Raw genomic sequence first — 22927 nt, forward strand, 5'->3', positions numbered from 1 at the left:
TAAGCACAATAAAGACGTTGCTTTTCTTCGCAGTACTGGGCCAATGTGAGACAGTGTTTCATGGGCTGACGAACCGGAGTTTGAGGACAAATTAAAGTCTTGTCTGTTCAAGCAGAAAAACACAAACACATTCATAGCCTACACACACCTCCATGAACACATAAAACACACAAACACACAAACAGAAACTACTCTATCCTCTGTCATTCTGGCTCTTTCTACCTTTCAAACTATTCAGAAATATCTAGGTGTATAAATAATTGACTTTGTGGGATGCATCAGCATCACTGAACACCGTCTCACAGACTCAGACCGCACCACTTTAGCATTAGCCACCCAGATACAAACACCCTGCCAGCGAACACATTAACCAAACTAACAACAATCCTACAAGTCAGTCTGTTTGTTTCCTCCTGCGTTCCCTTTTATAGCAAAAGGAGAAACAAGGTAAGAGTGCCAAGTCAAGCCTGTAAGACGGCTTTGAGACTCCCCACTCCACTACTTACCCACGTGGCAGATCTTCTTTCTCCTGGATCCCGACAGCTACCCCATAAAACCATCTACAGACTTCACTAGTAGTCACTATGCTACTCATCTAAAAAATGTTTTATTCGCTCACTGTCCTGTCTTTTCAACTCTTGTCACAGCAAAAATCTGCACCTCCAAAGGGCAATGGCAAGCCTATACTTTGAGTGTGAAATAAACCAGCAGGTTCGCATTTGAATGCAAAGGCTAGAATGAGACCAACAGGTTACAGTTGAAGACTGGATTCACAGGGTAGCTAGGAGGTCTTATAGCTACCCTGCTACTGCATTTGTGACCTCATCAGGCTCCTGTACTGCCAGTGGGGACACAAAGCACCCGCCAAACACTCACACACAGACAAACACACCTCTTTCCTGTTTGTGACTGGTGCTGGTTGTGATACATTTTCCATTACATCTCAATAGATGCTGTATGTTAAAAACCTATAATCTACACAAATAAATAATTACACATTACACAACGACATATTTCAGCTATAGTACTGGTATGTATATGGTTTATTTGATTGTGGTCTGCAGAATCATGAAACCATTATGTGACAAAGTTTTAAAAGCTCAGATCAAGCTTAAATTTAATTTAATTTCCATAAATCAATTTAAATGTAGAGTAAAATTCTAAACACATTCCATTTCAAATGCATATTAGCCTATGCAACCTTTAAAATTCCCAAATGTAATAACCTGATCAGAAATAAAAAGAGAATTTCATAAAGCTCTTAAATCTGTTCTAGGAATAATATTAACCTACACAATGTTGCGCCATTTGTCAGACAGCCCTACCTTGCAACCCTGGCGTGAGAGTTTTACCTCTGCAGCAGACAGGTGTCTTGGTGACTGTCCTCACAACCATGATCCATCTTTCCAGGGCACCGCGGCAGCGCTCATTAGAACTGCAGGCCTATTCTGAATGGTAATTTTTTTTTCTTTAATAGCCCAGTAGCCTACCGTTTAAGTCAGTGTCATCCTATATTTACCCCACCGCCTTCTTGGCGTCAGCGGTGGGTTAGTGATGAAAGTGATGGAAGATATCAAGGTTAGTTTCCATGAGAAGAGGACAACCACCATATCCTTCCTGTACATTTTCTCCGTCTCTCTCGTCTCTATGTTGCAGACAAAGCACAAATTAAATGTAGGTCTAGGTGGTGTAGCCTACGCCGATATCACTAGGAAACATTAAGCATGACAACAACAGTTGAAAGGCCTCATTATGATAGGCAGCATAGGCCCAGAATCATACGCAGACAGAGGAACCTTCATAAATAAAGTGCTGATGTTTAAGGACAATGAAAGCGGTCAAGGCTAACCGAGCTGCGGGGCATGGGTGGAGGAGCCACTCATAGGTAGACTAGCAGGTAGATCAGGATGTGGGAGTATATTTAGGCCTTGCTGTGAAAAGAGGACTAAGTGTTAACAATTTGCAAGACTGTGGTTTGGTCAGTAGCTACAAAGCAGAGGGGAAACCAGAGAGTTAAAAAGTTACGCCTACACAATTTTCCGGTAAAGTGTTCCTTGAAAGAAGGCACTTTCTATGAGCAGAGAGAATGAACAATATGGCTGTGTATTTTTTGGATTGCATTCTGAAAGGTTAATAATTAAGCTCTGATAAATAAATAAAAAAGTGTGTTTTGCAATTAGCTCTTATTGAATGTGGGTCACCCTCAAAAAACATAATTCAAACAACCAAAAATAGAACATTTTACAAACAAACATTCACATTACAAAAAGTACAACATTTTCTATTACAACTGTCCCACAACAACATTGGCATAAAACTCAAATAGAAATATACAAAAACTGTCCTTTGTAAATCTTTGACTAATTTTCTGTATCTCAGTGAAATTCAAGGTGCTCTAGTACTCCAGGGTGTCTTCTTTGGTCCCCAGAATAAGGGGGTGTACGTAGCTGCCCAGTGGGGTAAAAAGCACATTCCTCAATCATCCTCCAAACGGTGCTCCCCTGAATCATTCAAATGGGTCTGCCCATTGTCCCATCAGTAACTGGGCTCATCCATCTCCTCATCGCTCCATTCTGGGGGTGCGTCCGTGCCAAAGTACCGGTCACCGAAATTTCCTTCACACAAGGGACAAAGAACAGTAGAGATTAGAGTTTGAAGCAGAGCATGCACACGTGCGCGCAGACACACTCACGGAAAGTACCGTTCTCACCTATGCCGGGTATGATGTGGAAGAGGTCGTTGACCTTCTTGTCGACGGCGGTGGTGATGATTTGGACCTGAGGGAAGGCGTAGGCCACAGAGTGAACCCCCATCTCAGCCATCAGCAGAGACACCAACAGGATCTTATCCTCCTGGACATCATGGTCCTACACAAGACACAGACATGGAGAGAGATGCATCATCAGATTCCATCAGAATCACCTACCAGTAGGACTCGTATGGCCATCATGCCAGCAGCCTCAGTACACACGGTACAGTCCATCAGAATCACCTACCAGTAGGACTCGTACGTATGGCCATCATGGCAGCAGCCCCAGTACACACGGTGCAGTCCATCAGAAACACCTACCAGTAGGACTCGTAAGGCCATCATGGCAGCAGCCCCAGTAGACACGGTGCAGTCCATCAGAATCACCTGCCAGTAGGACTCATACGTATGGCCATCATGGCAGCAGCCTCAGTACACATGGTGCAGTCCATCAGAATCACCTACCAGTAGGACTCGTACGTATGGCCATCATGGCAGCAGCCTCAGTACACATGGTGCAGTCCATCAGAATCACCTACCAGTAGGACTCGTACGTATGGCCATCATGGCAGCAGCCCCAGTACACACGGTGCAGTCCATCAGAATCATCTGCCAGTAGGACTCGTACGTATGGCCATCATGGCAGCAGCCTCAGTACACATGGTGCAGTCCATCAGAATCACCTACCAGTAGGACTCGTACGTATGGCCATCATGCCAGCAGCCCCAGTAGACACGGTGCAGTCCATCAGAATCACCTGCCAGTAGGACTCGTACGGCCATCATGGCAGCAGCCCCAGTAGACACGGTGCAGTCCATCAGAATCACCTACCAGTAGGACTCGTAAGGCCATCATGGCAGCAGCCCCAGTAGACACGGTGCAGTCCATCAGAATCACCTGCCAGTAGGACTCATACGTATGGCCATCATGGCAGCAGCCTCAGTACACATGGTGCAGTCCATCAGAATCACCTGCCAGTAGGACTCGTACGGCCATCATGCCAGCAGCCCCAGTAGACACGGTGCAGTCCATCAGAATCACCTACCAGTAGGACTCGTAAGGCCATCATGGCAGCAGCCCCAGTAGACACGGTGCAGTCCATCAGAATCACCTGCCAGTAGGACTCATACGTATGGCCATCATGGCAGCAGCCTCAGTACACATGGTGCAGTCCATCAGAATCACCTACCAGTAGGACTCGTACGTATGGCCATCATGGCAGCAGCCTCAGTACACATGGTGCAGTCCATCAGAATCACCTACCAGTAGGACTCGTACGTATGGCCATCATGGCAGCAGCCCCAGTACACACGGTGCAGTCCATCAGAATCATCTGCCAGTAGGACTCGTACGTATGGCCATCATGGCAGCAGCCTCAGTACACATGGTGCAGTCCATCAGAATCACCTACCAGTAGGACTCGTACGTATGGCCATCATGCCAGCAGCCCCAGTAGACACGGTGCAGTCCATCAGAATCACCTGCCAGTAGGACTCGTACGGCCATCATGGCAGCAGCCCCAGTAGACACGGTGCAGTCCATCAGAATCACCTACCAGTAGGACTCGTAAGGCCATCATGGCAGCAGCCCCAGTAGACACGGTGCAGTCCATCAGAATCACCTGCCAGTAGGACTCATACGTATGGCCATCATGGCAGCAGCCTCAGTACACATGGTGCAGTCCATCAGAATCACCTGCCAGTAGGACTCGTACGGCCATCATGCCAGCAGCCCCAGTAGACACGGTGCAGTCCATCAGAATCACCTACCAGTAGGACTCGTAAGGCCATCATGGCAGCAGCCCCAGTAGACACGGTGCAGTCCATCAGAATCACCTGCCAGTAGGACTCATACGTATGGCCATCATGGCAGCAGCCTCAGTACACATGGTGCAGTCCATCAGAATCACCTACCAGTAGGACTCGTACGTATGGCCATCATGGCAGCAGCCTCAGTACACATGGTGCAGTCCATCAGAATCACCTACCAGTAGGACTCGTACGTATGGCCATCATGGCAGCAGCCCCAGTACACACGGTGCAGTCCATCAGAATCATCTGCCAGTAGGACTCGTACGTATGGCCATCATGGCAGCAGCCTCAGTACACATGGTGCAGTCCATCAGAATCACCTACCAGTAGGACTCGTACGTATGGCCATCATGCCAGCAGCCCCAGTAGACACAGTGCAGTCCATCAGAATCACCTGCCAGAAGGACTCGTACGGCCATCATGGCAGCAGCCCCAGTAGACACGGTGCAGTCCATCAGAATCACCTACCAGTAGGACTCGTACGTATGGCCATCATGCCAGCAGCCCCAGTAGACACGGTGCAGTCCATCAGAATCACCTACCAGTAGGACTCGTACGGCCATCATGGCAGCAGCCCCAGTAGACACGGTGCAGTCCATCAGAATCACCTACCAGTAGGACTCGTACGTATGGCCATCATGCCAGCAGCCCCAGTAGACACGGTGCAGTCCATCAGAATCACCTACCAGTAGGACTCGTACGGCCATCATGGCAGCAGCCCCAGTACACACGGTGCAGTCCATCAGAATCATCTGCCAGTAGGACTCGTACGTATGGCCATCATGGCAGCAGCCTCAGTACACATGGTGCAGTCCATCAGAATCACCTACCAGTAGGACTCGTACGTATGGCCATCATGCCAGCAGCCCCAGTAGACACGGTGCAGTCCATCAGAATCACCTGCCAGTAGGACTCGTACGGCCATCATGGCAGCAGCCCCAGTAGACACGGTGCAGTCCATCAGAATCACCTACCAGTAGGACTCGTAAGGCCATCATGGCAGCAGCCCCAGTAGACACGGTGCAGTCCATCAGAATCACCTGCCAGTAGGACTCATACGTATGGCCATCATGGCAGCAGCCTCAGTACACATGGTGCAGTCCATCAGAATCACCTGCCAGTAGGACTCGTACGGCCATCATGCCAGCAGCCCCAGTAGACACGGTGCAGTCCATCAGAATCACCTACCAGTAGGACTCGTAAGGCCATCATGGCAGCAGCCCCAGTAGACACGGTGCAGTCCATCAGAATCACCTGCCAGTAGGACTCATACGTATGGCCATCATGGCAGCAGCCTCAGTACACATGGTGCAGTCCATCAGAATCACCTACCAGTAGGACTCGTACGTATGGCCATCATGGCAGCAGCCTCAGTACACATGGTGCAGTCCATCAGAATCACCTACCAGTAGGACTCGTACGTATGGCCATCATGGCAGCAGCCCCAGTACACACGGTGCAGTCCATCAGAATCATCTGCCAGTAGGACTCGTACGTATGGCCATCATGGCAGCAGCCTCAGTACACATGGTGCAGTCCATCAGAATCACCTACCAGTAGGACTCGTACGTATGGCCATCATGCCAGCAGCCCCAGTAGACACAGTGCAGTCCATCAGAATCACCTGCCAGAAGGACTCGTACGGCCATCATGGCAGCAGCCCCAGTAGACACGGTGCAGTCCATCAGAATCACCTACCAGTAGGACTCGTACGTATGGCCATCATGCCAGCAGCCCCAGTAGACACGGTGCAGTCCATCAGAATCACCTACCAGTAGGACTCGTACGGCCATCATGGCAGCAGCCCCAGTAGACACGGTGCAGTCCATCAGAACACCTACCAGTAGGACTCGTACGTATGGCCATCATGCCAGCAGCCCCAGTAGACACGGTGCAGTCCATCAGAATCACCTACCAGTAGGACTCGTACGGCCATCATGGCAGCAGCCCCAGTAGACACGGTGCAGTCCATCAGAATCACCTACCAGTAGGACTCGTACGTATGGCCATCATGGCAGCAGCCCCAGTAGACACGGTGCAGTCCATCAGAATCACCTACCAGTAGGACTCGTACGTATGGCCATCATGGCAGCAGCCCCAGTAGACACGGTGCAGTCCATCAGAATCACCTACCAGTAGGACTCGTACGGCCATCATGGCAGCAGCCCCAGTAGACACGGTGCAGTCCATCAGAATCACATGGTCCTCACCAATGTCCTTAGGCAGACGCAGATAATGCAGCTGAGAGAGAGGGAGGGACAGGAAGGAAAGAGGGGATGAAGGGAAGAATGAAAGACAGACAAAAAGGCTATAACTATGCCTCCAACTTTTCCCTGGTCAGGTCCAGTGCAGTCCAGTCCTACTCAAAGCTTCAAGCATGTGTGTTTTCCAGATCCATACCTCTGGTTCTCCTGTGTCCTGGTTGGTCTGGATCAGGATCTTACCGATGCGGACATCTTTACACACCGCCCGGAGAGCTGGCTCCATGGTCTCTCCTGCTCGCAGGATGGACACTCCAGTGATCTATGGAAAACCAGAAGAGAAACCAGGTTCATGGATTTCTAACTTCTGACTGACAACTGAGTACAGTACATTTAATTTCTGACTGACAACTGAGTACAGTACATTTAATTTCTGACTGACAACTGAGTACAGTACATTTAACTTCTGACTGACAACTGAGTACAGTACATTTAACAACAAGAACATGACAGCAGTAATACTATACTGTTCATCATGACAACAGGACACAGTACATTTAACAACAAGAACATGACAGCAGTAATACTATACTGTTCATCATGACAACAGGACACAGGACTGAGGTAACATCTAATAACAGATGCAATGTGCTATTATATAAAGCTCATTTGAATCACACAGATTGAGTTTTCTGATCAGAGGGAACTAGCCGGCTGAAATGGAGAGATAGAAACAAGTGAATAGGAAGGAGAAAGTGAGAGAGAGAAAGTGAGAGAGATGGATAGAAATGAAGAAAAAGAAAGCTCAACTCACCCTCTTCCCGTGGAAAGTCCTGCCTTCATAGTCCTCTCCCTGCGGTGTTTGAACTATATGGCTCTGTGGAGAGAGAGAGAGAGAGAGAGAGGAGGATGAACTTATGAGTACAGACCTCAAGACAACGAACCCATGGTGTGTGTTCAGTTGGCCACACTAAACAATCAATAAAACACTTCTTTACACCAACAGCTCTAGCTTTAGTGGGTGGTACATACACAGTGTACTGTAGTTGCTGTGCGATTCAAGTGATATGGTGTGTTTGTGCAGTCGCGGTATGTGTGTGTCTTTTTGGTTTTATAGTGAGAACTTTCCACTGCGGTGGATTGACAGTTTCCATACTCCAGAGGCCAGACTCTCTCTTTCTCTTCTTTTTCTCTCTCTCGCACCATCTCGCAATCTTGACCTCTCATGCTCTTTCCGTCTCTTACACTCTCTTTCCATCTTTCTTACCCCCATTTTTCCATCACTCAATTCTTCTCCCTCTATCTTTTCATCTCTTTCTAAATGAAACTACATTCAAATATGCTCTTTGTGTATGAAGGTTAAGGTACAGTAGAACAGAGCAGTCTTTCTATCTCTCTGTCTCTCTGTCATACGTACCTCTGAGGGAAGAAAGGAAAGCGCTCGTTCAATCAGCAGACGCATCAGTCTCTTCGAGTAGAAGATGAACTCATCCCTGCTTGTCTCTTTGTTTCTGGGCAGAAGAAGTAGGACAGTCAGGGACCATACAGATAAAAGACAGTCAGGGACCATACAGATAAAAGACAGTCAGGGACCATACAGATAAAAGACAGTCAGGGACCATACAGATAAAAAACACTCAGGGACCAAACAGATAAAAGACAGTCAGGGACCATACAGATAAAAGACAGTCAGGGGCCAGACAAATAAAAAAACACTCAGGGACCGACAAATAAAAAACAGTCAGAGACCAGACAGATAAAAGGAATTCAGGGTCCAGACAGATAAAAGACAGTCAGGGACCAGACAAATAAAAGGAATTCAGGGTCCAGACAGATAAAAGACAGTCAGGGACCAGACAAATAAAAAACAGTCAGAGACCAGACAGATAAAAGGCAGTCAGGGACCGACAGATAAAAGACAGTCAGAGACCCTACAGATAAAAGACAGTCAGAGACCCAACAGATAAAAGAGAGTCAGGGATCGACAGATAAAAGACAGTCAGAGACCCTACAGATAAAAGAGAGTCAGAGACCAGACAGATAAAAGACAGTCAGAGACCCAACAGATAAAAGAGAGTCAGAGACCAGACAGATAAAAGACAGTCAGAGACCAGACAGATAAAAGATGGTCAGGGACCAGACAGATAAAGACAGTCAGGGGGCAGACAGATGAGACAGTCAGAGACCAGACAGATAAAGACAGTCAGGGGGCAGACAGATGAGACAGTCAGAGACCAGACAGATATAAGACAGTCAGGGGGCAGACAGATGAAACAGTCAGTGGCCAGACATATAAAAGTGGGTCAGGGGACCAGACAGTAAAAAACAGTCAGGGACCAGATAAAAACAGTCAGGGACCAGACAGATAAAAGACAGTCAGGGACCAGACAGATAAATACAGTCAAGGACCAGACAGATAAAAGAGAGTCCAGGATCAGACAGGTAAAAGAGAGTCCAGGATCAGACAGATAAAAGAGAGTCCAGGATCAGACAGACAAAAGAGAGTCCAGGATCAGATAGATAAAAGACAGTCAAAAAAAATAGACACTATGGGCCATATAGTTGCACTCAACCCACATTGTGGAAGTGAATGTTTGCTACAGTATGTTTATGCTCTGACCTACCTGTGTTATTATCTGACTCTAGATCAGTTAGACGGTTTATTGAGTAGTGTGTAGTGCAGTGGTTATTACTGATACCTGATGATGGTGTGCATCCCATGACCTGGGCTGTGTTAGTAAAATACCTGACTAGTATTATAGTGGGTCATTCTACATTAGTTCTTGAGGTAGTTATAGTAGCAGTATAGCGGGTCGTTCTACATTAGTTCTAGAGGTAGTTCTACTAGTAGTATAGTGAGTCATTCTACATTAGTTCAAGAGGTAGTCGTTTTACAGTATCCAGTGTGTATACAGTATGTACCGTGTACACAGTATGCAGTGTGTATACAGCATGCAGTGTGTATACCGTATGCAGTGTGTATACCTTATTATGGTGTGCATTCCCCTGACCTGGGGTGTACTCTCCAGAACACTCAGGGTCTGGGGGAGGGGCTGGGCCTGGTGGGCAGAGGCAAGGGCCGCCCTGTAACCACAGCAACCAGGAAAAGAAAGGGCGGGTGGATGTAAGAGCACTGGAATAGGCGGCAGGGTGCATACATACAGTCACAGGCTTGAAACACACACATACACAATAAGCAGACACCAGCGCACACGCACACGCACACACATACACACACATATCTTAAACAGTATTCATCACACTGGTGTTAATATTGATTAGTGGGTAGTAGAATTCTAAAAAACACACAATATAAACACACTAGATTAAAATAGGCAGAGCAGATACAGGTCAGTTAAAATCACTGAACCGATACTGTACTGTCTGCCTTAGTGGGATTATACAACAGCTTTAAGAGACAATCACAGAGAGCGTTTGACGTTTTTAGCTACTGTTTTGGTCTCAATGCAGTTAGATTCTACAGTGAGTGCTGAAAGACTAATTCATTCAACATTGATCAATGTGCAATAAATGAAAGTGAAACTAGTCAGGAAACGTTGGATCAAGTGTCCTTCGGTACTAATGGTGGTGTAAACACAGTGATTTGGTTCTGATTCATTTGAGACTCTCAACACGTAATCTGAGGTTCATGAAGAAAGCCGTGTTCTCTTAGTGTTGTTATAATCCCATGTGATTCATGGGTTTCCACACATACAAACACACATATAAACACAAACACACATACAAACACAAACACACATATAAACACAAACACACGTTTTGTTCTTCTATCCATGTGGGGATCTAAAATGAATTTCCATTCAAAATCCTAGTTCCCCTAACCCTTATCCTTACCATAACCTTAACCCTTCACACTAACCCTTATCCTTACCATAACCTTAACCCTTATCCTTACCATAACCTTAACCCTTCACACTAACCCTTATCCTTACCATAACCTTAACCCTTCACACTAACCCTTATCCTTACCATAACCTTAACCCTTCACACTAACCCTTATCCTTACCATAACCTTAACCCTTCACACTAACCCTTATCCATACCATAACCTTAACCCTTCACACTAACCCTTATCCTTACCATAACCTTAACCCTTCACACTAACCCTTATCCTTACCATAACCTTAACCCTTCACACTAACCCTTATCCTTACCATAACCTTAACCCTTCACACTAACCCTTATCCTTACCATAACCTTAACCCTTCACACTAACCCTTATCCTTACCATAACCTTAACCCTTCACACTAACCCTTATCCATACCATAACCTTAACCCTTCACACTAACCCTTATCCATACCATAACCTTAACCCTTCACACTAACCCTTATCCTTACCATAACCTTAACCCTTCACACTAACCCTTATCCTTACCATAACCTTAACCCTTCACACTAACCCTTATCCTTACCATAACCTTAACCCTTCACACTAACCCTTATCCTTACCATAACCTTAACCCTTCACACTAACCCTTATCCTTACCATAACCTTAACCCTTCACACTAACCCTTATCCATACCATAACCTTAACCCTTCACACTAACCCTTATCCTTACCATAACCTTAACCCTTCACACTAACCCTTATCCTTACCATAACCTTAACCCTTCACACTAACCCTTATCCTTACCATAACCTTAACCCTTCACACTAACCCTTATCCTTACCATAACCTTAACCCTTCACACTAACCCTTATCCTTACCATAACCTTAACCCTTCACACTAACCCTTATCCTTACCATAACCTTAACCCTTCACACTAACCCTTATCCTTACCACAACCTTAACCCTTCACACTAACCCTTATCCTTACCATAACCTTAACCCTTCACACTAACCCTTATCCTTACCACAACCTTAACCCTTCACACTAACCCTTATCCTTACCATAACCCTTCACACTAACCCTTATCCTTACCATAACCTTAACCCTTCACACTAACCCTTATCCTTACCATAACCTTAACCCTTCACACTAACCCTTATCCTTACCATAACCTTAACCCTTCACACTAACCCTTATCCTTACCATAACCTTAACCCTTCACACTAACCCTTATCCTTACCATAACCTTAACCCTTCACACTAACCCTTATCCTTACCATAACCTTAACCCTTCACACTAACCCTTATCCTTACCATAACCTTAACCCTTCACACTAACCCTTATCCTTACCATAACCTTAACCCTTCACACTAACCCTTATCCTTACCATAACCTTAACCCTTCACACTAACCCTTATCCTTACCATAACCTTAACCCTTCACACTAACCCTTATCCTTACCATAACCTTAACCCTTCACACTAACCCTTATCCATACCATAACCTTAACCCTTCACACTAACCCTTATCCTTACCATAACCTTAACCCTTCACACTAACCCTTATCCTTACCATAACCTTAACCCTTCACACTAACCCTTATCCTTACCATAACCTTAACCCTTCACACTAACCCTTATCCTTACCATAACCTTAACCCTTCACACTAACCCTTATCCTTACCACAACCTTAACCCTTCACACTAACCCTTATCCTTACCATAACCTTAACCCTTCACACTAACCCTTATCCTTACCATAACCTTAACCCTTCACACTAACCCTTACCATAACCTTAACCCTTCACACTAACCCTTATCCTTACCATAACCTTAACCCTTCACACTAACCCTTATCCTTACCATAACCTTAACACTAACCCTTATCCTTACCATAACCTTAACCCTTATCCTTACCACAACCTTAACCCATATCCTTACCATAACCTTAACCCTTCACACTAACCCTTATCCTTACCATAACCTTAACCCTTCACACTAACCCTTATCCTTACCATAACCTTAACCCTTCACACTAACCCTTATCCTTACCATAACCTTAACCCTTCACACTAACCCTTATCCTTACCATAACCTTAACCCTTCACACTAACCCTTATCCTTACCATAACCTTAACCCTTCACACTAACCCTTATCCTTACCATAACCTTAACCCTTCACACTAACCCTTATCCTTACCATAACCTTAACCCTTCACACTAACCCTTATCCTTACCACAACCCTTATCCTTACCATGTCCCCACGAGAATGTTCATTGTTTTACTATCCTTGTGGGGATTTTGGGGCATTTTAGGTCCACGCAAGGATAGAAGAACCAACCAACCCACACACACCCACACCAACTCAAAGAAAGCACAACTACTCAATTCAGATCAACACAGGCTGATTCAAAGAAAAAACAATCAAACTAGGTTTTGGACTAGAATCTGACTTTAAAACATACAACACAATGAGTTCTGGGCTGCGTTCAGTACAAAGAGACGTAATGCAATATTCAACTAAATGGAAACAGTGCTGTGCTGAACAACCAGTTGAAAAACGGGGAGCGGTTGGGTTGGTGGTTGGGGAATGCTATCAGCATGGCTTCTGCCCTTTAAATACGTCACATATTGCTTCAAGCCACATACCACCACACCCACCAAACGGAGCAAACGTCCCTCAAAGTCTGTTCAAGAACGTTGAAGAGCACTTTGGGGAAACGTGTCGTTCAGTACAAGCGCAACGTTACACAACGCAGCAAATCTTTAAGCAAACTGAACAAACCCCTGATCTTGCCAAAGATTAGAATTGAGGTCATGCAAGCTTTTGAGTTGAGTGGTATCACATTAAATCCCCACACTTTGAGATATAAAGACCAAGCTGTGATACTAAAAACAGAACTCATATGGGATACCGAACTTTAAAAGAAAGAAAATACACACACAGATAAATCATAAGCAAATCTGCTCACATATCCCAGCGCAGTTTCCTCTATGGGGAGAAGAGAGACACACACCGCCAGAGACACACACCGCCAGAGACACACACCGCCAGAGACACACACCGACAGAGACACACACCGACAGAGACACACACCGCCAGAGACACACACCGCCAGAGACACACACCGACAGAGACACACACCGACAGAGACACACACCGCCAGAGACACACACCGCCAGAGACACACACCGACAGAGACACACACCGCCAGAGACACACACCGCCAGAGACACACACCGCCAGAGACACACACCGCCAGAGACACACACCGACAGAGACACACACCGACAGAGACACACAATGACAGAGACACACACCGACAGAGACACACAATGACAGAGACACACACCGACAGAGACACACAATGACAGAGACACACAACGACGACAACAGAAAAGAGGAAGAAAATAAAAGAAACAGACAACATCGGGTAAATAAAGGGATGGATAAAGATATGATCATGTGATACAGTGATGTGTGTGACAGCTGAATCCACTGTGAGCAATCCTCACAATTCCTTACACCAAGACAAATTGCCATACAAAGTTGCTATAAATAGTCTTTTTCATGAACTTACAAATAATAGTTCAACACGGTTAGTCCACTTAGTAAACAATGGTCACTACAATTCCGTCAGCGGTTGTGGCATTGTGTGTCGTGTGTGTACACGTGGGCTGCTCTCAGGGTGGCTTCAGCTGTCACACCTACACTGTGTCTTTGCAGTACAGAGGTAAAGCACAGAGGACTCACAGCTCAAAGGCCCTGATACATCCTGTGTCTAAAGACAGACACCAAACACACTTCCTCTCTCTCTCGCTCTGATCTGTTGTGGCCGACATACTCAATGGAAAAACTCAGCTTTTAATAATAGGTATAGAAAACAGAGGTTTTTAGATTGTGTGACAATAACGGTCTTTCTCTATCTCACACTCTTCCTCTCTCTCTCTCTGGAGCTGAGAGGAGGGGTCAGTGAAAATGTCTCAGTAGATTATTGTTAGACACAGAATGCAGCGGGTGGTTGTGTGTGAGCCATCATGTATGTAAGGTAGAGGAAAAAACAACATCCTCCAATCAACTGCCTGCTGCACATAGAAGCGTTATAAACACAGAAGTGACGTGTGGCGTGTCTGTCAAAGGGAAGAGAGTCTCTCAAATCTCACTCAAGGCTGTTTGTGTACCGCATGCTTTAACAGCGTATGTGGTGTCACACGTGGTGACATGCCAATTACTATTGCTACCTGTAATGGAAGACTCATTTCCCATAGATGCTGATACATCCTTCACTGTACTGGATGAGTCGTTGACAAGGTGGGCTCCTGGGGATGATTCTGTGTAACAGCAGCATGCAGTTGGAGAGTGAGGATACTGGCTTCGTGGCTTCGATGTAGAAGTTGCCCGTAACCATATCTGGGAACAGATAAGGATATCTGACCCTGTATCAGTGATTTAGGGCAACTTCTACATACTCATGTTTTGTGCCCCCCTCTTCTTGCCCTCCATCTGGGAACTGGGGTGTGGGGGAGAGGGGTTCGGCGGTACAGTATAGACGTGTGCTACTCTACCTGACGCTGAGCTCACGCTGTGTGATGGAGGGATAGAGGGAGGAGTTGGAGGGATGGAAGGAGGAGTATGAGAGTCCGTGTGCAGGTGGGGCAAAGGTCAATAGTACCGTGTTAAATAGGTAACACACCAAAAACAACACATGCCTTCATTGGTAACGGGGGGTGGAAGCGATTCCACTTCAATTTGTTCAACTTTAGGCGATGAACTGAAATTCCATTTTAGGAACAGAAAACATTTATTTTAATTTGTGAACTGGAATTTCATTTCCGTCGCCTGAATTGATATAGAACTGACACACCAACCCTGCTAGCTATTAGTGCATGTACCACAAGTCACAGAGCAAAACGCCTCTGGTCATGCTTTTAAATCTATACTTCATTTAGTATATTCTTCATTTTGTGTAATCTTTCTCAGGAAATCATGAAATGTAGAGCTATTACAGAAAATGCTTTCTTGTTCCACTAGAGGGGGAAATGGAGCTGGCATCCATCTGGTTAGCTGGAGATCTGGCATCAGTCTGGTTAGCTGGAGATCTGGTGTCAGTCTGGTTAGCTGTAGATCTGGTATCAGTCTGGTTAGCTGTAGATCTGGTATCAGTCTGGTTAGCTAGAGATCTGGCATCAGTCTGGTTAGCTGTAGATCTGGTATCAGTCTGGTTAGCTAGAGATCTGGTATCAGTCTGGTTAGCTAGAGATCTGGCATCAGTCTGGTTAGCTGTAGATCTGGTATCAGTCTGGTTAGCTAGAGATCTGGTATCAGTCTGGTTAGCTGTAGATCTGTCAAGCTGTATACAGTATAAGGTGAGATCAAGGGAGGAACTCTCACCTCCTCCAGCTGGCTGTGGACGTGCTGTACGATCAAGTCTATGGCCACCATGTTGCCTCCTCCTGCCAGTATACGACACACACAGGAAGGGGAAGTGACATTAGGCAGTGATTATATTATGTTATGTATATTATAATGGTTTAGGGGACTAAGTCGACTTTTTACGTTGTCTCCAATTGACGTCAATGCATGACTACGTCAACATTTGAGTTAAGTGGAAGTTCTCCTCTGAATGTCTACATGTAAGGGAGAATATGTGTAAGCAAATGTGTGTGTGTGTGTGTGAGAGCACATGGTCATACATGTTACTTCAGTCAAATCAAATAAAATTTTATTTGTCACATACACATGGTTAGCAGATGTTAATGCGAGTGTAGCAAAATGCTTGTGCTTCTAGTTCCGACAATGCAGTAATAACCAACAAGTAATCTAGCTAACAATTCCAAAACTACTACCTTATAGACACAAGTGTAAGGGGATAAAGAATATGTACATAAAAATTTATGAATGAGTGATGGTACAGAGCAGCATAGGCAAGATACAGTAGATGGTATTGAGTACAGTATATACATATGAGATGAGTATGTAAACAGTCTGTGTGCTGGTTCCGAATCTTACCGCGTGGTACCACAATGTCAGCCAGTCGCATGGTTGGCTCGATGTACTGCTCAAAGGCGGGCTTCACAAACTTATTGTACTGTTTGATGACTCCATCGATGTCCCGGCCACGCTCTGTGATGTCCCTTTGCAGCCGACGCACCAGACGGATGTCTGAGTCAGTCTCCACAAAGATCTTCATGTCCAGCAGCTGTGGGGAGGGGAGAACACACACACACACCATGAGAAACACACGCCATGAGAAACACACACACACACACACCATGAGAAACACACATACACACACACACACCATGAAAAACACACACACACACACAATGAGAAACACACACACACACCATGAGAAACACACACACACACACACCATGAGAAACACACACACACACACACACACCATGAGACACACACACACTATGACTAACACACACACACACACACTATGACAAACACACACCAAGCCAAACACACACACACACCATGCCAAACACACACACACACACACACACACACACACACACACACACACACACACCATGCCAAACACACACACACCATGAGAAAAACACACATACACACACCATGAGAAACACACACACATCATGAGAAACACACACACACACACACCATGAGAAACACACACATACACCCACACACACACACGAGAAACACACACATACACCCACACACACACTATGACAAACACACACCAAGCCAAACACATACACACACACCATGCCAAACACACACACCATGAGAGACACACACACACTATGACAAACACACACACACTATGACAAACACACACACCATGCCAAACACACACCATGGTGAACACACACACACACACACACACACACACGAAAGGACTCACACACATACACAAACCATGACAAACACACACCGCCAATGTACAGGGATATTTGATTCTTACCTGTAACAGTTCTTTATCTGCAAAGGCCATGATTCCCTCAAAGATGATAACACTGGCTCCATACACTGTTTTCTGACAGGGACGAAACACGTTGTGGGTTTAGTATGATGTTGACTAGAGGTGGACCGATTATGATTTTTCAACGCCGATACCGATTATTGGAGGACCAAAAAAAGCCATTACCGATTATTGGAGGCCCAAAAAAATGCCGATACCGATTATTGGGGGACAAAAAAACCCCGGTACCGATTAACCGGCCGATTTTTATGTTTTTATTTGTAATAATGGGAATTACAACGATACTGAATGAACACTTATTTTAACTTTATATAATACATCAATAAAATCAATTTAGCCTCAAGTAAATAATGAAACATGTTCAATTTGGTTTAAATAATGCAAAAACAAAGTGTTGGAGAAGAATGTAAAAGTGTGCCATGTAAGAAAGCTAACGTTTCAGTTCCTTGCTCAGAACATGACAACATATGAAAGCTGGTGGTTCCTTTTAACATGAGTCTTCAATATTCCCAGGTAAGAAGTTTTAGGTTGTAGTTATTATAGGAATTATAGGACTATTTCCCTCTATACCATTTCTATTTCATTAAACTTTGACTATTGGATGTTCTTATAGGCACTTTAGTATTGCCAGTGTAACAGTATAGCTTCCGTCCCTCTCCTCGCTCCTCCCTGGGCTCGAACCAGCAACACAACGACAACAGCCACCATCGAAGCAGCGTTACCCATGCAGAGCAAGGGAAACAACCACTGCAAGGCTCAGAGCGAGTGACGTTTCAAACGCTATTAGAGCGCGCTAACTAGCTAGCAATTTCACTTTGGTTACACCTTGAAGTCATAAACAGTGCAATGCTTGACGCACAACGAAGAGCTGCTGGCAAAACGCACGAAAGTGCTGTTTGAAGGAATATTTACGCGCCTGCTTCTGCCTGCCACTGCTCAGTCAGATACAAGTATCTAAGTATGCTTGTATGCTCAGTCAGATTATATGCAACTCAGGACACGCTAGACCAAGATTACACTGCAATAACCCTACCCCAATATCTAGACCAAGATTACACTGCAATAACCCTACCCCAATATCTAGACCAAGATTACACTGCAATAACCCTACCCCAATATCCAGACCAAGATTACACTGCAATAAACCTACCCCAATATCTAGACCAAGATTACACTGCAATAACCCTACCCCAATATCTAGACCAAGATTACACTGCAATAACCCTACCCCAATATCTAGACCAAGATTACACTGCAATAACCCTACCCCAATATCCAGACCAAGATTACACTGCAATAACCCTACCCCAATATCTAGACCAAGATTACACTGCAATAACCCTACCCCAATATCTAGACCAAGATTACACTGCAATAACCCTACCCCAATATCTAGACCAAGATTACACTACAATAACCCTACCCCAATATCTAGACCAAAATTACACTGCAATAACCCTACCCCAATATCTAGACCAATATTACACTGCAATAACCCTACCCCAATATCTAGAGCAATATTACACTGCAATAACCCTACCCCAATATCTAGAGCAATATTACACTGCAATAACCCTACCCCAATATCTAGACCAAGATTACACTGCAATAACCCTACCCCAATATCTAGACCAAGATTACACTGCAATAACCCTACCCCAATATCTAGACCAAGATTACACTGCAATAACCCTACCCCAATATCTAGACCAATATTACACTGCAATAACCCTACCCCAATATCTAGACCAAGATTACACTGCAATAACCCTACCCCAATATCTAGACCAATATTACACTGCAATAACCCTACCCCAATATCTAGACCAAGATTACACTGCAATAACCCTACCCCAATATCCAGACCAAGATTACACTGCAATAACCCTACCCCAATATCCAGACCAAGATTACACTGCAATAACCCTATCCCAATATCCAGACCAAGATTACACTGCAATAACCCTACCCCAATATCCAGACCAAGATTACACTGCAATAACCCTACCCCAATATCCAGACCAAGATTACACTGCTATAACCCTACCCCAATATCCAGACCAAGATTACACTGCAATAACCCTACCCCAATATCCAGACCAAGATTACAATGCAATGTGGGGGGGAGGCATTTCTGTGCGTGTGTGTGTGTCCTCACCCAGTCCTTCTGGCGTCCGTGTGTGGTGAAGTCATACACAGGGATCTTTACACTCTTGCCCAGTTTGAGTTTCCTCAGTGTGTGTGCCAGCAGGCCAAAGTCAAAGGCATCCGGGTGGTCAAAGTTGTAATCATTACTGGCTGCCGTGACCTGCTGCTCATGAGTCAGAACCTACACACAACATTGGATGAATATTAAAACAACTTTAAATCATGGCCGTTTCACAAGCAGAAGGACATCCCTGAAAAATCAGTGGATGGGAAGCATGAAGATAACACAGGTACACAGTCATGTGCACGTGGACGTCCATGTCCACACACTCACCCTATCGGAGTGCCTCTCAACTAAGCTTGACTAAATTTAGGCGAGATGGGAATGCTGTGTCCCTCCTGTGAGGACTGTGCCAGAAGGTGTGTGTGTGTGTGTGCAAGCGCATGCACATTGCACTGGACCGTATCCAGCCCTTTCAAATTCGAGCCCTGGTATTTGGAACTCTCCTACCCCCTCCTCTCGTGGTTCCATCATAAGCACTTTATAAGTAATAGTGTCATAGAAATCCAGCCACTCCAGGGCTTCTCCAGAACCAAGATGGGCCTGGGAAGCCAGAATGAGAGGTGTGATGTCTCACAGTGGATATCCATTCATATGGAGTGAGCAGGAGTTAGAAGTTTCCCCAGATCACTGTAACTTGGTCAGTACTTTTTGAAGTCCCCCTAATGGTTAAGGTTTAGATTTGGGTTAGGGTAAACTGAACCTAGATCTGTGATGAATGGCAACTACCACTGCTGCTGATGTTCTACATGGAAATGGTTTTTGGTTAACTCACAACTGGTATTTGGTATCTTAAAGTGGTATTAGTTAAGATCCAAAGGTGGCTGGTAAAGCTGGTAACCTACAGTAAAGCTAGTAGAGCTGCAGTAAAGCTAGTAGAGCTGCAGTAAAGCTGGTAACCTACAGTAAAGCTGGTGACCTACAGTAAAGCTAGTAGAGCTGCAGTAAAGCTGGTGACCTACAGTAAAGCTAGTAGAGCTGCAGTAAAGCTGGTGACGTACAGTAAAGCAGGTAGAGTTGCAGTAAAGCTGGTGACCTACAGTAAAGCTAGTAGAGCTGCAGTAAAGCTGGTGACCTACAGCAAAGCAGGTAGAGCTGCAGTGAAGCTGGTGACCTACAGTAAAGCATGTAGAGCTGCAGTAAAGTCAGGCTGTCACTCTGTTACATAACACAGTAAGGGGAAGCTGATGACTCTTTTAATGATGGTTGGTTGGCCAATATCATTCTCCTCTTGTCTTCACCCTCGCTCACCCAAATGTTGCTTTTTTCCCCCCTCTCTCATTTTACATCTACCCTCTTATCCCCTCAGGGATCTTTCCATCTCTTCAAAAGCCTGGTCACTCAGGGTAGAGAGACAGTGAGCGATAGAGAGGGGGAGTAGAGCGAGATCGAGAGAATGGGATTACATGGCATTAAAACACTGTAGAAAACCATCTCCAGATCTCATTCAGATTTTGAGGGGAGTGAGAGGGAAGCTGTACAGTGCATGAGTGCTGCTGTGTTGTTATTGTGCTGTTATTGTACTGTTAAATATGTTGTTATTGTCAAATAAAATAAAATAGTATTTGTCACATGCGCTGAATAGAAATTTTCTGTGAAATGCTTACCTACGATCCATAACCACCAATGGCAGTTCAAGAAAATATTTACTAAGTAAACTAAAGTAAAAAATGAAATAAAAAGTAACACAATAAAATAACAATAACAAGACTATATACAGGAGGAACCGGTTCTGAGTCAATGTGCGGGGGTACAGGTAAGTCGAGGTAATTTGCACACATAAGTAGGGGTAAAGTGACGGGGTAAAGTGACTATGCATAGATAAAACAGTGAATAGCAGCAGTGTAAAAACAAAGAGGGGTCAATGTAAAATTATTATTGTCTGGGTAGCCATTTGATGAACTGTTCAGAGTCTTATGGCTTGGGGATATAAGCTGTTAAGGAGCCATTTGGATCTAGACTTGGAGCTCCGATACCACTTGTCGTGCGGTAGCAGAGAGAACAGTCTATGACTTGGGTGAATGGGCCCACCTCCTTTTTTGGGCCTTCCTCTGACACCACCTAGTATATAGGTGCTGGACGGCGGGAAGCTTGGCCCAATAGATGTACTGAGCCATACGCACTAGCCTCTGTAGTGCCTTGCGGTCGGAGGCAGAGCGGTTGCCATACCAGGTGGTGATGCAACCCGTCAGGATGCTCTCGATGGTGCAGCTGTAGATCTTTTTAAGGATCTGGGGACCCATGCCAAATTTTCTGTCTCCTGATGGGAAATATGTTTTGTCGTGCCCTCTTCACAACAGTCTTGGTGTGTTTAGACCATGATAGTTTGTTGGTGATGTGGACATCAAGGAACTTAAAACTCTCGACCCACTACACTACAGCCCCGTCGATGTGAAAGGGGGCGTGTTCGGCCCTCCTTTTCCTGTATTCCACGATCAGCTCCTTTGTCTTGCTCACATTGAGGGAGAGGTTGTTGTCCTGGCACCAAACTAACAGGTCTCTGACCTCCTCCATATAGGCTGTCTCATCATTGTCATTGTCGGTGATCAGACTGTTGTGTCGTCAGCAAACTTAATTATGGTGTTGGAGTCGTGCTTGGCCATGCAATCATGGCTGAACAGGGAGTACAGGAGGGGACTAAGCACGTACCCCTGAGAGGCCCCCGTGTTGAGGATCAGGGTGGCAGATGTTTTGTTGCCTACCCTTACCACCGGGGGCGGCCTGTCAGGAAGTCCAGGATCCAGTTGCAGAGGGAGGTGTTTAGTCCCAGGGTCCTTAGCTTAAGAGGCGACTCCGGGATGCTGGCCTTCTAGGCAGAGTTCCTCTGTCCAGTGTCTGTGTTCTTTTGCCCATCTTAATCTTCTATTTTCATTGGCCAGTCTGAGATATGGCTTTTTCTTTGCAACTCTGCCTAGAAGGCCAGCATCCCGGAGACGCCTCTTCACTGTTGAAGTTGAGACTGGTGTTTGCGGGTACTATTTAATGAAGCTGCCAGTTGAGGACTTGTGAGGCGTCTGTTTCTCAAACTAGACACTAATGTACTTGTCCTCTTTCTCATTTGGGCCTCCCACTCCTCTTTCTATTCTGGTTAGGGCCAGTTTGCACTGTTCTGTGAAGGGAGTAGTACACAGCATTGTACGAGA

At 45.4% G+C, this 22927-nt stretch overlaps 1 protein-coding gene across 4 annotated transcripts in view; it reads right to left on the bottom strand.

Annotated features, from left to right (window-relative positions):
• Positions 1 to 1011: 1011 nt before the first annotated feature.
• The window catches only part of uckl1b (uridine-cytidine kinase 1-like 1b), a 57839-nt gene continuing 35923 nt past the window's right edge, over positions 1012 to 22927 (bottom strand). For 3 of the 4 annotated variants that reach the window (XM_031803511.1, XM_031803508.1, XM_031803509.1), the window contains exons 4-15: positions 19734 to 19904; positions 17558 to 17629; positions 16627 to 16816; positions 16009 to 16070; positions 13589 to 13608; positions 9747 to 9845; positions 8179 to 8272; positions 7576 to 7638; positions 6961 to 7083; positions 6694 to 6801; positions 2711 to 2867; positions 1012 to 2615 (exon numbers count right to left, since the gene is read on the bottom strand). In XM_031803511.1, coding sequence (XP_031659371.1) covers positions 2536 to 2615; positions 2711 to 2867; positions 6694 to 6801; positions 6961 to 7083; positions 7576 to 7638; positions 8179 to 8272; positions 9747 to 9845; positions 13589 to 13608; positions 16009 to 16070; positions 16627 to 16816; positions 17558 to 17629; positions 19734 to 19904 — 1239 coding nt within the window. In that variant the 3' untranslated portion in view covers positions 1012 to 2535. Of the gene's footprint in view, positions 2616 to 2710; positions 2868 to 6693; positions 6802 to 6960; positions 7084 to 7575; positions 7639 to 8178; positions 8273 to 9746; positions 9846 to 13588; positions 13609 to 15182; positions 15200 to 16008; positions 16071 to 16626; positions 16817 to 17557; positions 17630 to 19733; positions 19905 to 22927 lie in introns of all 4 variants that reach the window. The other variant, XM_031803510.1, reaches the window with a different exon arrangement.

The sequence above is a fragment of the Oncorhynchus kisutch genome, linkage group LG24, assembly GCF_002021735.2.
Source record: "Oncorhynchus kisutch isolate 150728-3 linkage group LG24, Okis_V2, whole genome shotgun sequence".
NCBI lineage: Eukaryota > Metazoa > Chordata > Actinopteri > Salmoniformes > Salmonidae > Oncorhynchus > Oncorhynchus kisutch.